At 39.4% G+C, this 16,744-nt stretch overlaps 3 protein-coding genes across 4 annotated transcripts in view; 1 reads left to right on the top strand and 2 right to left on the bottom strand.

Moving 5' to 3' along the window:
• The window catches only part of LOC113021870 (keratin, type II cytoskeletal 8-like), a 76,284-nt gene that overhangs the window by 26,554 nt on the left and 32,986 nt on the right, over nt 1-16,744 (bottom strand). Inside the window, exon 1 of one of the 2 annotated variants that reach the window (XM_026166688.1) lies at nt 6,011-6,091. The exons of the other annotated variant lie outside the window; for it this stretch is intronic. The gene's annotated coding sequence lies outside the window, so the exon portion shown is untranslated. Of the gene's footprint in view, nt 1-6,010; nt 6,092-16,744 lie in introns of those variants that run through there. 2 annotated transcript variants of the gene reach the window in all.
• LOC113021874 (granzyme B-like) lies at nt 4,469-6,298 on the top strand. Its single transcript, XM_026166696.1, has 5 exons — nt 4,469-4,561; nt 4,649-4,796; nt 5,286-5,415; nt 5,636-5,908; nt 6,024-6,298. Exons 1-5 carry the CDS (start codon nt 4,504-4,506, stop codon nt 6,225-6,227), a joined length of 813 nt encoding a protein of 270 aa, XP_026022481.1. The 5' UTR covers nt 4,469-4,503; the 3' UTR covers nt 6,228-6,298.
• On the bottom strand, nt 6,401-15,916 carry LOC113021882 (deoxyribonuclease-1-like). The gene is made up of 10 exons (XM_026166704.1): nt 15,815-15,916; nt 12,193-12,285; nt 12,009-12,103; nt 11,824-11,910; nt 11,595-11,707; nt 9,355-9,467; nt 8,183-8,337; nt 7,286-7,382; nt 7,047-7,173; nt 6,401-6,784 (listed from the first exon to the last, which is right to left on the bottom strand). The coding sequence occupies exons 2-10, from the start codon at nt 12,271-12,273 to the stop codon at nt 6,603-6,605; spliced, it is 1,050 nt and encodes a 349-aa protein (XP_026022489.1). The 5' UTR covers nt 12,274-12,285; nt 15,815-15,916; the 3' UTR covers nt 6,401-6,602.

The raw sequence follows: 16,744 nt of genomic DNA, 5'->3' as shown, positions 1-16,744 counted from the left end.
TTTGGTTTCTGTTTCTGTGTTCCATGGTTGCTGTCTCCCCTAGTCAAGTCCACTTGACTAGGGGCCGGCCTGCTCCTCCAACTGAGCTTAACCTGTGCTTAGAAATTATATTCTCTGTTAACTGTAGCTTGGATCAAAATGGATCAAACGCTAGCTTATTTTGATAAACAACATTTTCATATGCAAAACTCGAGTGGCATTACAGGTGGCAAGAGATTATTTTAGGACCCCGATCCGGTGGAGATGAAGCCAGCTGCAGAGGTGTGCAGGTGGATAGCGAATGAGCAACAGCTTCTAACTTTTCACTAGTACTCATTTATTTAGAATATCAAAAATAAGAAAGTGTGTACTTTATTGAGCCCCGTGGGGAAATTGCTCTCTGCATTTAACCCATTCACTCAGTGGAGCAGTGGGCAGCCATTGGGCGCCCGGGGAGCAGTGTGTAGGGACGGTACCTTGCTCAGGGGTACCTCAGGGTAGCTGTTAAGGGGAATCGAACCCCCGACCTTCCGATCATGGGGCAACCACTCTACCTACTGAGCTATCCCTGCCCCTAAAAGTGCTACCTCTACCACACGTTACTTGAGAGCCCACTAGTCCGCATACACACGGAAGAATCCATTACAGAGATGATACAAAGAAGAACAAAAACAGGGGTGACACACCAGTTATGAGACCGGAGGCCCCACCATGCGGCGCTACACTGCATTACAACAGCAACTGCTACATGCTGCGTGCTGTTCTAAAGTGCATTTAAAACAACACTTATGTTGATATTACACTGTATGCAATTAAAAAAAACAATTAAATAAACTTCATGTAATCAGCCCAACTTTTATTTTCAAATGCAAAAAAGTATATCAGCCAACATACTGGACACCGTTCTGCTGAACAACAAGCAGTTATATTGCCATCATTGTTGTAATCTTACAGCAAAACAAAGTCTCCGATTTGAGATATAATTGCAAATGTAATTGCAGAAGAAAGTTTTTAACATTGTCCCAATTTCCCTTAAGTACAGTGGCAGTGGATGTGGGTTGGAGATGCAATGACCTTGAACATGCAGGTGACCATCTTCACTGACCAACCATCTGTGACAGAGGACTCATCTGTCCTGGTGTCCTCTAAGCAAACCATCATATTTTTAGAGCACTAACTTATTTGCTGTCTAAAACATTTTGTCTGCATTTGCTATAGAACAGAAAGACACTTCAGACAATCTCAGGCTCCCTCCCCATCTGAGAGCTGACATTCAATGTCCCTTTTATCAGTCTGGATAGCCCTGACCACCACCCAACACACAATAATGTCATGAAAGCATATTTTTAAAGAGGCTATGCAAACATGGGCAATAACTTTTCATTCTGATGATCTGCAGAATAATTTGGCTATAACCATTGGCTTCCTGTTAAATCCAGAATTGACTTCAAAATCCTGCTCCTCACATACAAGGTCTTAAATAATCAGGCCCCATCTTATCTTAATGACCTTGTAGTACCAGATCACCCTATTAGAGCACTTCGCTCTCGCTCTGCAGGCCTACTTGTTGTTCCTAGAGTATTTAAAAGTAGAATGGGAGGCAGAGCCTTCAGTTTTCAGGCCCCTCTTCTGTGGAACCAGCTTCCAGTTTGGATTCAGGAGACAGACACTATCTCTACTTTCAAGATTAGGCTTCAAACTTTCCTTTTTGCTAAAGCATATAGTTAGGGCTGGACCAGGTGACCCTGAATCCTCCCTTAGTTATGCTGCAATAGATGTAGGCTGCCGGGGGATTCCCATGATGCATTGAGTTTTTCTTTTCCAGTCACCTTTCTCGCTCACTATGTATTAACAGACCTCTCTGCATTGAATCATATCTGTTATTAACCTCTGTCTCTCTTCCACAGCATGTCTTTATCCTGTCTTCCTTCTCTCACCCCAACCGGTCGCAGCAGATGGCCCCACCCCTCCCTGAGCCTGGTTCTGCCAGAGGTTTCTTCCTGTTAAAAGGGAGTTTTTCCTTCCCACTGTCGCCAAAGTGCTTGCTCATGGGGGGTCATATGATTGTTGGGTTTTTCTCTGTATCTATGAAGCGCCTTGAGGCGACTTTTGTTGTGATTTGGCGCTATATAAATAAAATTGAATTGAATAATTTGGGCACAAATCAAAATTTAATGTTCAAAAACTTGCGGACGTCACTATATACAGTTTAGACAGTTTGGAAAACCAAAAATCCATACCACTCAGTTGATGTCTTTCTGTCTAACAGCTCCTTTTCTAGACTTGTAAGAGTTTGATGTAATGTGGGGAGTGCTGGTCCTGAGCCTCAAAGACAGTAAGAAGCAAACAGAGGGAAAGAAAACCCTGAAAATTTTTTAGAACCTGTTTTGATCTTTAATGGCTGTGCAACTGTTATAACTAGGGTGGGTTTCAATTATCCATTTTCTGATTAAAATCTATTTCAGCTTGAATAACACAATATCGATTCATGAAATTCTGAATCAATTTTTAAATATAAATGTATTTCACCAGAAACGAAGGAATCTCAGGTTAAAGCTTTCATTTCGTCAACCACCAAAAAGCTAAAACAGTAAATGAGAGCAGGTAGACAAATTCCACACAAAGACGTAAACACAAAGCACAGACCCGATGCATCAGAATCTGTGAGGTGTCGGCTTTCTCACCCAACGGCACAAACATGGACACGCCGCTAGGGCTGAAAGCCGACAGCTCACAGATTCTGAAGCTGCAGATTTTGTCACTCTCCAACTGAAGTTTACTGAACCAGGAGCAAGAGAAGATCAAAAGTACGCTTCATATTTGTTAAACATCGTCATGAATTCTCCCTTACCGTTGCTGTTTTGCTTCCACCACAATAAAATCACTTCCTGCAAAGCTCTGTCTCTCTCAAGAACAGTTTCCCATCTCAAATTTCAGTTTTCTGCATTATTCGTGTCACGGGTTGCCGGGGCGAGCCGTATGAATTTAACAAAGGACCCAAGATGTGGATATGCAGTGAAGTGAGAGGGCTTTATTGACACAGAACCCGAGTGATAACAAACAAAAGGTGAGTGTGGCGAAAAACAGAACTTGGAAATAAACTACACTGGGAAAACTAAAACCTAAACAACAAATCTGAACACGAGAGAAAGCAATTTGCAGGGAGAGTTCACAGGATGACGGAGGGAGATTCACTGACAAGAAAACCCCAAATAACACAGACGAACCAGCAATTAACAGATGCAAACACGGGGTTTAAATACACAGAAGGATAACAAGGGAATGAGACACAAAAGGAGGGCACAGCTGGGAGTACTCAGGCATAACGAGACAGGGAAAAAGTAAACTGAACACACTGAGATCAGACACACACAGACTCAGAGACGCGAGCTAACACAGAGACCTTAATACACAAAAGGGGATACACAGGCAAAGATGACACCAAACAGAGGGAACACAAACTAAACCCAGGGAACCCAAAACACAACAGTCATAATACATAAAACTATCAAAAGTAAAAGTACAAAAACCAAAAACGCTGGGTCACCGACCCAGGACCATGACAATTCGCTTGCTTATTATGTGACAGTCTACCGTTGTGTACAGTGCTGTCAGATGATGTTTTTTTTTTCAGTTCAACACTGAAGAAATGAAGAAGAAACTTTTGAAATTATGCCAAATTGCAATACGCAAATATTTGTGTCTCTAATAAAACCTCACTTCACTTCAGCAGCATCAGATTCATGATTCATGGTCTTCTTCCATTTTTGTTCTACTGCAGAATATTTTTAATGTTTATGGCCAGGAAAATCTCCTTCATGTTTTTCTGTGTTTTATCCTCAGTTACTTTGACTAAATGGCATCTGCTGTGATGCTCACACCGCTGACGAAGTATCACGAGTCTCAGTATTGATAACTGATCAGAATTATAATATTTCTGACTGTCTGAGGCAAAATTTCCCCAATTAAAATCTAATCTAATCACCGGTACCAGTCTGTGAGTCGTTTGGTACCGGGCCGCGAGAGTTGAGGCTCGGGTGTGAAATGTGTGGTTTTCAGGGTTTTTATTGGTTTTTAGCGTTATTTTGTTATTTTTATTGTTAACTCGGTTTTCCTGGGTCTTTTCACGTGTGTTATGAATAAATCTTTTTTTTTTTCGGTACCGGTACTAGTTTTATTTTGTTGTATTTATCCGCGACACCTTAAAGGCCGGTCCGTGAAAATATTGTTGGGCATAAACCGGTCTGTGGCGCAAAAAGGTTGGGGACCGCTGACTTAACAGGCCACTAATCTGGTTTATGCCTTTGGACTTTAGCTGTCTTTTGTTTGAAATTCATTACTGTTAGTGGGAAAGGGGTGCACATATAACAGATAGTAATAACAAAGTACTTACTGTAGAAAGTTTCAAAACCACACTTCCCTAGGAAGTGGTTAAAAGTCATGTGTTATAAATGTATAAACACATGACTCAAAAGGACTGACCCCTCGGTCTCAAGCTGACAGGTCAAGCCTTTCACCACCGAGATGTTTGCTCTGCAACAATTTGTGGTCGTTCATATGCTGACATTCCTCGGGCAAAATGGTAAGTTGCACCATGAATACTCTTCTCCAGCCTGCATGTGGAATATTAATATTTTTAATTAAATTCTTTTCCTCCTACTTCCATTAGTCCTTGGAAGTAAAATTATAGATGGGAAAATAGCCCCAGACAATGAAATGCTGTATATGGCATCAGTGCAGGATCACGGAGGAAACCATGTTTGTGGAGGATTTCTTGTTTCTGAGGACTTTGTAATGACTGCTGCACACTGTGACCTGTAAGTAATCACCTCTTTGAGGAAATTCCTGATTAGGAAAACAAATGATTGCCTTAAAATGTCCTATGCTTCTCTATCTATCTATCTATCTATCTATCTATCTATCTATCTATCTATCTATCTATCTATCTATCTATCTATCTATCTATCTATCTATCTATCTATCTATCTATCTATCTATCTATCTATCTATCTATCTATCTATCTATCTATCTATCTATCTGTCTGTATATATATATGTATATATATATATACTGTATGTGTGTGTTTGTGAGTATATGTATCTAATGATCATAATAATATAATAATTCTGATACCATCTGAATTATTGCAACAATCGTGCTAAGAACCTTGAAGTAACTGTTGTAGTGAATAAATAAAATTGAATTTAATAAAAAAGAAATTTATCATTTAGTTTTTGTTCATCTTGTTGTGCATGCAACTGCAGAAAATCTAATTCTGATGATCTCAGAATTATATCTTATTCAGGGATCTTAAACGTGTAGTTCTCGGTAACCACAACCTCAAGAAGGCTGATAAGAAAATGAAGATTGCCAAGAAATGCAAACATCCAGATTATAAGAATGTTGGCCATGGATATGACATCATGCTCCTAGAAGTAAGGCTTTTTGTCTTTTTTTGTCTTTTTTATTTTCTTAAATCACATAAGAATTTTTAAATTTTTGAGTGTTCTATTTTGCAAGCTGCTCATTTAAAACAAGGCATTTCTAGTTAAAGTATGAAGTACTTAAAAAAAAGATAAAAGATAAATGTTCTCTATTGCTGTTACATGGTTTTCACTCATTTATAATCTTTACTCTTTAATTCTGTGCCTCTAGCTGTCTAGACCTGTCCGACCAAGCAAAAGAATTCAGTTCATTCGACTTCCCTTACATGAAATGACATTAAAGGAAAATGAGAAGTGCCAAGTGGCTGGATGGGGTAAGATAAACACTTACGGTAGTGTTGTTGACGACCTGAGAGTGGTGAATGTGTCGGTCATCAGCCCACAAGTCTGCCAGAATGCTTGGGCTCAAAAGGTTCCTGGATACAATCTTCCTCCCAATATTATCTGTGCAGGTGGATACAACACAACAAAAGGATTCTGTCAGGTACCTTTTCTGTCCTTTCCTTGAAAAGTCATTGCTAACTGCTCTGTTGTTGAGAAATATATGAGCACTCTGCATTAAGTATCACATGAACAAAGTAAATACTTCCTCCTCACAGGGTGATTCTGGTGGCCCTCTGGTCTGCAAGGGAATGGCTGTCGGTATTGTTTCTTTCAACAAAAGCATTCCAAGAACCGAGCTGGGAAATTGTAACTATCCGGATGTCCCCAATGTCTATACGGACATCTCAAAATACCTTAACTGGATCACGAAGATTCTCAAGGGAAAAAATTACAAAAAGCTTTGTGTCAGCACACTGTAAGTGTTTACAGGAAGCTGTGCCTCTGTCAGCTTTTGCTCTCAATGCAGAATAAAGAAAATGTTTGAACAGTATTGTCTCTGTGCATGAAAAATATTTTATTATGACTTCAAAAACATGTCTATAAAACATTGATATCAGTTTGCCATGGAAAATGAATTCATGCAATACTAATATTTGTAAACAAATTTTTCATTGCTACAGTACATTCATCCTGATTTGTCGAGTACTATAAATACTAGAGACTAACAGAAGGTGTTTTGGTATCACAGAGAACCACCTGATGTGGTCTAATAAATCAAACAAACAGAAGCTTTGACATTTTAATACTATCTGCTCTAACTACAGTAACTCTACTTTTTAAAATTAATAGTAAGATCATGAACATTGAACATCCTGACGTCTTCTCTTGGTTGGCGTGTTGGATGCCCGCCCTCGCTTCCTTTTTGTTCTCACATTCTTCTTCTTCTGTTGTCTGTCTGGTTCATCTTTTTTCTTCTTCGGTGCTCCCACTCGCTTGGGCGCCATCTTTGGTGACCCTGCTGGTTTGGTCTGTTTCACTGTTGTTTAGTATTAGAAGAAGGAAATGTAAAATCTGCTCTCAGAAGCATCCAGGATACAACACTGCAGAACATGTTTGCTATAAATTTGTTACTATTAGTGTATTTCAGTTAAAATGAGATATGTCACATCACTTTGATTCCGAAACAAGCAGCAACTCTGCATAATTAATTAGAATGTAACTGAACTGAGATCAGCCCTGAGATTCATGAGGTATTTGCTCCTTTATAAAATTCATTTTTATTAAACCATCTCAGACACCTTTCTTCTGAGACTGTTCTTCCCCAGATGTCATCTCTGTCCCGTCAGGCACAGCCATCCTTTTCTGTCTTCCTGCTCTGGTCTTCAGCTCCACCTCCACGGGGTAATGGTCACTGATGCTGCGTGCCTTAGAGAGTAGATATAGTTAAACAACAACACTGATGCTGTCCTTTAAAATGATGTCAACTGTCAAATCATTTCTATCTTTCGGTTTAGACAAACACATAAGTGAGTCTCACCTCCTCATCAGTCAGCTTAAACTCTTGCTGGAAGTTGAAAGACTTGGCCGAGTTGGGGACGATGGCGTTCGACATGGTCTCTCCATACACAACAATTCTGTTTGAGGAAGAGGAGACACATAAAAAAATTAAGAACTTCTTTCTGTACACTTTTCAGTGTGAAGTTCCAATAATTATCCCTTTATTTTTCTCTCAGTTTGAAATTCCCTAATGTCCCTAACATTAGACGTTAGCTGTGAGAGGCACTCTGTTTAATAATAAAAAAAGGCCTGTCGGCCATGTTGCAGAGGCTTTGTTGTCGCTCAGCTCACAAAAATACACAAATAGTGCTTCCCCACAAAGTAAACTGTACAGACATCAATCAGTGATTCATGAATATTTTCCTATGTGAATTAGTTCGTCTGTTTCTTTCTCCTGGTTTTTGCTTCAGTGGTGCAGATTTCTCTCTTAAAAGAAAGTCGTCACTCCGTCCACTTTACCTCGACTTGTGTCCTTATATGGAGAAATGTGTTGTGATAGTGCAGATAGTATGAAGAGTAATATACTCACTAATTTTCATTAATATTATTTCTTGTAGAAGTATCTTCTTCTTTTTGAGCTCTCACATGTTCAAACTGCTGCTTTCAGGCAGATGTTACAGATGCTGTTTACTAAACATGCTGCCACCACAGAGACAGTTTCTTCCCCCCACGCTGTCACTCTGATGAACGCTGAAATAACCCGCTGCTTTTTATGTATGTGTGTGTTTGTGTGTGTACATATATAAACACACACATTTCTTTCACAGCATGAAGAGAGAAAAGTGAACCGGAGTCAAATTCCTTGTTTGTTTGCACAAACTTGGCCAAATAAAAATGAGTCTTTAGTTTCCTCCTATGTCATTATCATGTGTGTCACCTGTCGTAGGTGTTATCATTGTTGTTGCTAGCTGTGGTGTCGACATCGTCATCAATGAGCCAATCGTAGGACGGAGAGCAGATGCGGATCTTTTCCTTCTTCTTCTTGGAGAGATATCGTCCGTCTGCATTAAAGTCCCCCAAAATCATAATGTTCTACAAAAGAAATGAAAATGTCGACAGAGAGCAGAACTCACTTAATACAATGACAGATTCATTAAATAACAGCACCAAGGTTTATGTGGTGTCATATATTTATTATTATTGCATAATTCTGTGAGGAGCTGGCAGAACAATAACTGAATACCACTCTCTGTGGTTTACTGCAAATTACTTCACTGTAAGAGGCCAATTGAAAGGCACAGAAACAGGATACGATGAATCAGGAACTTTATGCATTTGTGTATTTAAAGCTGTTTTTTTTTTCAACTCCGCTGTTATCAGTTTGTTTACATGAAAGACAAAATCAAATAGTTAAAATATAATCTGATTCTGATTCACTATGTGATTAAAAAAAAGATAATATTAACATATAATATAATAATAAAAAGATATATTTTAAAAATTTGTCTTGCTCACTTTCAAACTCCAATGTTTCCTGCATAGCTTATCTTCAAGATGGTTTTTGGTCTGTGATGCTTTATCAAACCCAGACAGAATTTACATGTAATTAACATGCAAAACATCTATAAAGTGTAATACAGTAAATGCATGCATGAAGTTTAAGTTTTTATATATATATATGTAACCAAGCTAAGATCCTGTGGGACTTCCAGATACAGACGGACAAAATGGTGGTGGCTAACCAACCGGACATAGTGGTGGTAGACAAACAGAAGAAGACGGCCGTAGTGATCGATGTAGCGGTTCCCAATGACAGCAACATCAGAAAGAAGGAACACGAGAAGCTGGAGAAATACCAAGGGCTCAGAGAGGAGCTCGAGAAGATGTGGAGTGTGTGTGTTCACACACATCCACACAATTTTTATAATAAAATAATTTATTAATGTATGCATTTCAATATTTTGCTACCGCTGAAGGAAAAAATAATCTCATCTACAACTCAACAAATTACTATGATCAAACCACGAAGCAACCAAAATCTAAAGAAGGTGTCTCAGAGAGGAGAGAAACACAGGAACTAAACTCTTAGTGCTCTTGTCTCAAACTTACATCATTTTTCCATTTCTTCCTGATGTCTTCAACCACATCGTGCAGCTCGTCCAGCTCCTTCAGAGTGTCTTCTGGCTTTGTGTGCACAGGGATCAGGACCAGATCTTGTACAACTGAAAGAGTTCACAAGCAAAGAGGCCTCAATACAAAGTACACCTGAATAGAGTAAATATTACAAATTCACAGTGTCAGTTTAGTCTTTACATAAACACGGTTCAGGGGTCTTGTTCAGTGGCTCAACTTAGCCCAGGTGAGGACAAGTGGCAGCAAGCCCTCAAACATCCTTCAGCAATTCCGGGCCAACCTCATCTACCCCAGGGGCCCTGCCACCAAGGAGTTGTTTAACTGCCACAGTCACCTCACCCCCCAGTGATGGACAAGTCGTCCCCCTCATCCCCACACTCTGCTTGGTTACAGAAGACGTGTCAGTGGGAATATGGAGATCCTCAGAGTGTTTCTGCCACAACCCGACAGTATCCTCAGTTGACGTTAGAAGCACTTCCCCACCAGAGAGGCGACATTCCATGTCCCAGTCGTTAGTCTCGGTGTCACGATCCTGGGTCTTATGACCCAGTGTTTTGAGCTTTAGTTCATTTTGATGTTGATAGTATGTTTAAGCTCTTTAGGTCTCCTATGTTCATTTGCTTATTAGTTCCCCCTTGTGTTTCCAACCCATGTTAAGTCTCCCCTGCTCTTCATGTGTTTCATGTCTGTGTCTTACGTTGTTAAGTTCCGGTTATCATGTCTGCGTCTCATTATGTTTCCTATTTTGTTTTGAAGAGATCTTGTGTTTTTATATTATGGTTTATGTTTTGAGTCCTTTGTTGTACTGTTTCTTGTTTCCCTAGGTCTCAGTTATGGTTATCATAGGTTTAGTTCTTTGGCTTTGTAATATGGCTTCCCTGTGTTCCATGTTGTGTCTACTGTGACGTTTTTGTACCATGTTTCAGGTCCCTATGTTCTGTCTCCCCAGTTGCTGTTAAGTTTACATGTCTAGAGTTCAGTCAGTGTGTTTCCTGTTTTACTTTGAAGGTCCATGTCTCATGTCAGTGTTTCTAGTTTTGCTTCCCTTGTCTCGTCCAGCCTGATTACTCCCAGCTGTGCTCTCCTTCTGTGTCTTGTTCCCTCGTGTATTTGAGCCCTGTGTTTCTCCTTGTCAGTGTCGTAGTCTCCCTCATGGCTGTGTTTCCCTGTGTGTTAGTTATCCATGTCCCAGTTTAGTTTTCCATGCCATTCTGCAATAAAGCAGCTTTTTGAGTTTAATTTCGTTGTCGTGAGTTTTGCGTTTGGGTCCTTCTCCTGCCTGTACACAGCCGAAACATGACACTCGGTAGCTGGGGATTGATCTGCCAGGGTGCTTGTGCTCCTGGACTCAACACAGCACACACTGCATCCAACCCCTACAACTGCTGGTGGTGGACCAACAGGAGGGTGGGCTCATGTCCCCTGTTCGGGCTGTCCCCGGCTGTGCCCCATGAACTAAGGCCCAGCAGCCAGGCGCTCACCCTTAGGCCTGGTTCCAGGGAGGGACCCGGTAACTCTATCCTGGGCAAAATGAACTGTTTCCTATATTTTATACTCATAGGGGCTTTTAAATCACCCAAGACGAATTTGCCATCATAGAAAACCCATAACAACAGAGTCCTCAGGATCCCTGGGATACACAAACCCTCCACAGCGATTTGTTTTGCATTTCATTTTTCTGACAAAGACATTTCATTTAATTTCTGACATTATTTCCATGTAAGCTAGTTATTGAGAGATTTTCTGTAATTCCTAAAACTATAATTTCAATACTGTGAGAAGTCAGCTAAAGTGTCAGCTCAAATCAAAAAGATGCATATGTTCCAGCTTACAGTTCATGTTATGCACTACCTAAAATATGATTTCTGTAGAAATGTATGTGAAATATGTGTTAGTGTGCTACTGACTATATTCATGCAAAGAAAATGTGGATGAGGTGGTACTGTTTGTAACTGAAACTCAGTACAGATGACTGAAGACAAGAGCAGCATGCTGCTTCTTCATCTTGCCTCACAAACTCTCTATTTAAAGGCTCAACACTGATTAGTATGAATTATGAAACTGATAAAATAAAAGGATTTGTCATCAAAACTGGAGTACAAATAAGCAGTAGGGTTAAACAAAAGTTTTAAAATGTAGAACTGCAGTGTTTGGCACTTCCACTTGTTTTGTTTTGTAACTTAAAGCGTTACTGAAACACAGTAAAAAGCACAAACCTGTAGTTGGACAATCAAACCGCAGGATGAAGGGCTCTCTGGCAAAGGCATCTTCATCTCCAGCCTGATTATCTTCATACTGGTGTGAGTCCTTCAGCGTCACTTCATCTGGTCTGAGAGATAAACACAAATAGTCAGACATCAGTGTGTCTGGCCATGAATCTCACAAATTAAAGTCTGATTAATAACCACTGAGATGTTGTATTCGAGTGAACTTAGACTCACACACCTGTAGAAACAGACATACTGCTCCTTGTAGGTGTCTCGTCCCAGTTGTTTGCTGGCAGTTTTTTTGTAGGGGTGTTTTCTGTTAGTGCTGAGGAAAACAGAAGCAACTTAAACATGCAGTTTTCTACATAAAAATGTTGTAAATAAAATAATTAAATACACACACTATCACTGCAGGGAACTCACTCAGTTTTGTTGAGTTCTTGAAGTAACGTTTCCATGGCTTTGCCGCTCTTATCCACCACCTCCAGCAGGACAATCACACTGTACCGAGATATGATCTGGAGGAAACACATCATTTAAGTGTTACACATTTCGTCATTGATGTTGGATTTAAAGCTTTCTGTTGTAAAGGTAAAATTATTATCACCTTGGTGAGGTGTTTGACGACAGACTTGTCATGGACTTTCTTATGTCCCAGGTTCTTGCCATTAAAGGCTGCTATCTTCATTCTGACTTGATTCTGCAAGAGATCAACTCTGTTTTAGACGACCAACACACAGTGTGTGACGTATTGTTCAAACGTCTGCTGAATCAAAACAGAGGAAGAAAATGGAGAAGCGTGGCAGAAAAAAGAAGAAACCAAAGCAAAGGGAAGAAAGAGAAACTAAAACTTAAACACTGAAAAAACTGTGGTTGGTTGTATTGCGACATGTATATTCTAAAATATGTCTCTGATCACTTTAAAGCTACAATTTCCCAGGTGAAGGCCTGAGAAATTGCAGCTTTTATTGAAAATGGAGAAGTTCCAGGGAGTCCAGTTCCTTTAATGCGGTTTATCATTGCAGTAACATTTGGCACATGAAAGGTTTTTTTGACCTTGGGTAAGAATTCCCAATAATAAGTTTATATTAAATGTATGTTTAATCCTAAATAAAGGTTTCAGAGAGCAGGGATAATTTATGTTTTAAATGTTACACTTGTCCTTTACCAGAGATGTGGAAGTGTGCCTTTGTACTCCCACCACTGAAAGGTGGTGATTCTTCAATGGTTAATAATAATTACAGTCCAATTTCCAAACTCTGTCTTAGCTAAGGTTGGTTAATAATCAACCTTTGTTATCGGGAGTAAAATAGTATTTTATCTCCTTTCCAATCTAGAGTTAGGAAACTGCACAGTTCTGTCACAGCTTCCCTAAAATTTCTCAATGACCCCCATGAAGCCTCGGACGCAAATAAGTACTGTGCAGCTCTTTTTATTGATCTATTCAAAGCTTTTAAACAGTTGACTATAGAATTTTACGTCAGAGATAACTGGAAATTGGACTTTCAAACAAAGCAGTTGCAGCTCAGTGGTCTCTCTTCCAGTTTTTTTTTTTAAATGTCACTAATGGAGTCCCGTAGGGTTCTGTCCTGGGGCCTACATTATTTACATAGGAAATACTACTATTTACTATGTAAACAGTGTGAGACAAAATCTAGATGCCTGTTCATTTTTATGCACATGATACAATTACTTATTGTTGTGCTCTTTTAAATAAAGGGGGAAAAAAGTCAAGCTGTTCTCAAACAGAAAGAGGGTGCCGGCAGTACTTCCTTCTCTTGTATCTGCTCAAGGCATTTCTACTGAAACTGTGGCCTCATACAAATACCTAGGTATTGTGATTGATTGATTGATTGATTGATTGATTGATTGATTGATTGATTGATTGAATTGTGCCTGAGTCTCTCCTTTAAGCCACACATTGACGATCTTTTAAAGAAACTGAGGCTGCAGTTGGGGTTCTTTTTCAAAAACAGATCATGTTTCTTTTTCACAGCCACAAAAAGGCTTGCTGCCACTTTTTTACCCATCCTGGATTACAGTGATATAATTTATATGACTGTCTCTGCTCACTCTCTTCATCTGTTGGATTCTGTCTATCATGGGTCACTATTTTTTATAACTGTCTGTAAACCTTTAACGCAACACTGTACTTTATTGTCTGGTAGACTGGTCCTCATTGGTCTTATGCAGGATGGTTCATCAGTATCATTTTATCATTTTATTGGTATCAGAGTACATGTTATGCAAAAGGTTTAGTCATAGACTGCGGTCTCAGGACATCATTACAGAAAGCATTCTCCTTTTCTGCCCCGACTTCTTGGAATTCATTGCAGAAGGATTTGAAGCTCTCTCAATTGATTTGACTTGCAAAAGACGTACAAATGTTTTGGTGATATCGTCTCTGGGGACTTGTTCTTGTTTTGTACTTTAGACATATTTAGCCATTTTATTGTTTGTTTTATTATTTACTTATGTCTTTTTTATTGTTGTAACTGTATCTGTATCTGTAACATGCAACTTCTTTCGGTGCTTTGCTACTGGAAACTGAATTTCCTGGAGGAACCCACCCGAGGGATTAATAAAGTTTCATCTAATCTAATCTAATTTTAATATGTTTGTCTGCAACAGGTCTCTCTTGTAAATGAGACATTGAGTCTCAATGGGACTACCTGTATGAATAAAGGTGAATAAAAAATAAAACTGATCAGTCAAAGTGCTTTTAACTACAAGTCACACACACACACAGGTGAATGGAGAACATTCAAACCTCACACAGAAAAGCCACAGCTTGAATTTGAATTGCCACGGTACTGGATCACGGACCCAGTGCTTTGTATTTATTGGTGAACTGATAATTCTAAATATAATTATTATGATTTATGGTTTTCTGTTACATCTTTAGTCCTTGGATTGCGGTTTCTGTTTTGTATCATCTTTGTGCTTCAGGTTCCTATGTTCCCATGTCTTAGTGTCTAGTCTGTGTCTTGGTGCTTTGTCTTTGTTCCCTGTTTTACTTTGGTAGTCCTTGTCCCATGTTTATGGTTTCAGTTCTGCTCCCCTGTGTCTCGTCATGAGTGCATTTCCCTCCTGTCTCCCATTCCCTGATTACGCTAGTATGTGTTTAAGCCCTGTGTTTTTCCCTGTCGTTGTCGCGTCCTCTGCGTTAGTTGTGTTTTCCTCAGTCGTCATGTTTTGTCAGGTTATGTCATGCCAAATCATGAACTCCCAGTTTAGATCATACTTCTTAGTTTGAATTTTGTTTTAGTGCTCATGTAAAGTTTGTTTTCTGCCAGTGAATAAATATTACCGCCTTGAGTTAAATATTCCATCTCTGAGTCCTGCGCGTGGGTCCAACCAGCCACACAGCTCAGCGTGACATGAACCAGGAAACCTCTTGCTGTGTGGTGACAATCGTAACCACTCCACCATCCTGTTCTAGTGTCTGGGTCATGGCAGCTTCTCTCTAGGCACGCTCTGACCTCGGTATGACCTCTGTATGATGTGTGCCATATATGACCACTCCTATGCTACTTTACTATAAAAATCTTTTGAGATTCCCAAATAATCCTGTCTCCATGGGAACCTAGACAAATATGGCGAGAACAAAGACAGCTCAAGTGACAGTGTCAAGATGGCATTAAGATCCCCAAAAACCACCATTTTCCTTGATTTGACCAATACTAAACTCCACCTGTCTAATTCATCAGCAGGTTTTAGCAGCAAAATTAGCTCAATGTAGCAAAAGTAATAGATTGAAGCTCAGAAATAGTTTATTAGTAATGAGGCATATTATTATATGTAGTATTCCAAACTAAGATAATGGCATGTTTGCTGTTTAAAACATTTTTATACGTGCAGAATAATTGATGTATATTTTTCTTAAAAATATAGAAATACAAGGAAGTTAAAAAAAACCCTTATATTTAGTTCCTTGTTTTATTTCACTTGAATTAAAACTTTTTTAAATAAGGGATTCTTTGAATGGCCACTAAGTAGAGCTATAACTCTATAGATATAACAGCTCTTTGTTCATTCGCTGACATTGTAGGTTTTCAAACATTACAAATGAGCACAAACAGAAGTATTTGGGTTTCATTCTGACTCCCCTTATAATGAATGCAAAACATATTTTACTCATTTTTTTAAAGTGAGGAATTCTAACTAACGCAGATGACCATTTAGTTTTATAAAAGTAAGAAAACTAAAAATGTAAAAATAATACTCACGAGTGTGGGTAAAACAGCAGAATGAAAAATGAAAGAAGCGGCTAATCTGCCAGCAAACAGACTGAAGCTGACTTTTGCAGTACCAAACTGGACTAGGAAGTTCTCAACCACACACACACACACACACACTACATATACAGCATATGCAAAACCACACCACGCCTATCTGTGTCTGTTATCAGCAGCGGTGTTTCCTGTGTTTGCATACAGCTGAGGGGTTTATCATCAACCCGCAGCACTCTGCTGCAGTCATGGGAAAACGTTTACCTTCAGTTAACCTAAAATACCCGTTTCATGTTCACTGGCTGGTAGACACCAATAGAGGGCGCCCTGTAGTCATCAGAGATACAGGCCTCCAGCCCAAGGAGGAAAAAGGGAATTTTGTATTGTGCAGTGCCAAGAACTGTAGTTCTTTTTGAAGTTGGATTCAAAAGGAGGTCAAACACCAGACTTGAGTGTTTAAAAGAAACAATTTTTTTTCCAGGCTGTAAGAAAAAAAAAAAAGCAAACATCCTGAATTAAACCAAAAAGGTTTAGTCTTTAAGGCTATTTAACCAAGTCATAACGTCATAACAGCTGTACAAGGGAAGAACCACAGTGGATTTTACTAAGGTTTAACTTTATGCACGTGGCTGCTTTGACTGACAGCTACCCTGACAGTAGCTCCTGCAGCCAGTCAATGTTTGTTGGCCTCACCTCCACTAATATGATTTACTGGATGTTACGCAGAGAGGTGTGGTGAGGAAAACATCAGACATCATTCTGCCTTAACTGAAGTATTTACTTTATGTGTCTCTTGCCAATCTTTTGCACATACAGACAGCAACTTCTCTAAATGGCCCCCTATCCATTTCTTTCCAGCTTTGAATACTCTAGAGACCACGTCTTCTCAATCCAGACTGGCCTATAAAAGAGCTGCAACTGAGGCGG

This window comes from Astatotilapia calliptera, chromosome 5 (assembly GCF_900246225.1).
Source record: "Astatotilapia calliptera chromosome 5, fAstCal1.2, whole genome shotgun sequence".
In the NCBI taxonomy this organism is placed as follows: domain Eukaryota; kingdom Metazoa; phylum Chordata; class Actinopteri; order Cichliformes; family Cichlidae; genus Astatotilapia; species Astatotilapia calliptera.
This window is presented reverse-complemented; position numbering and strand designations above follow the sequence as displayed.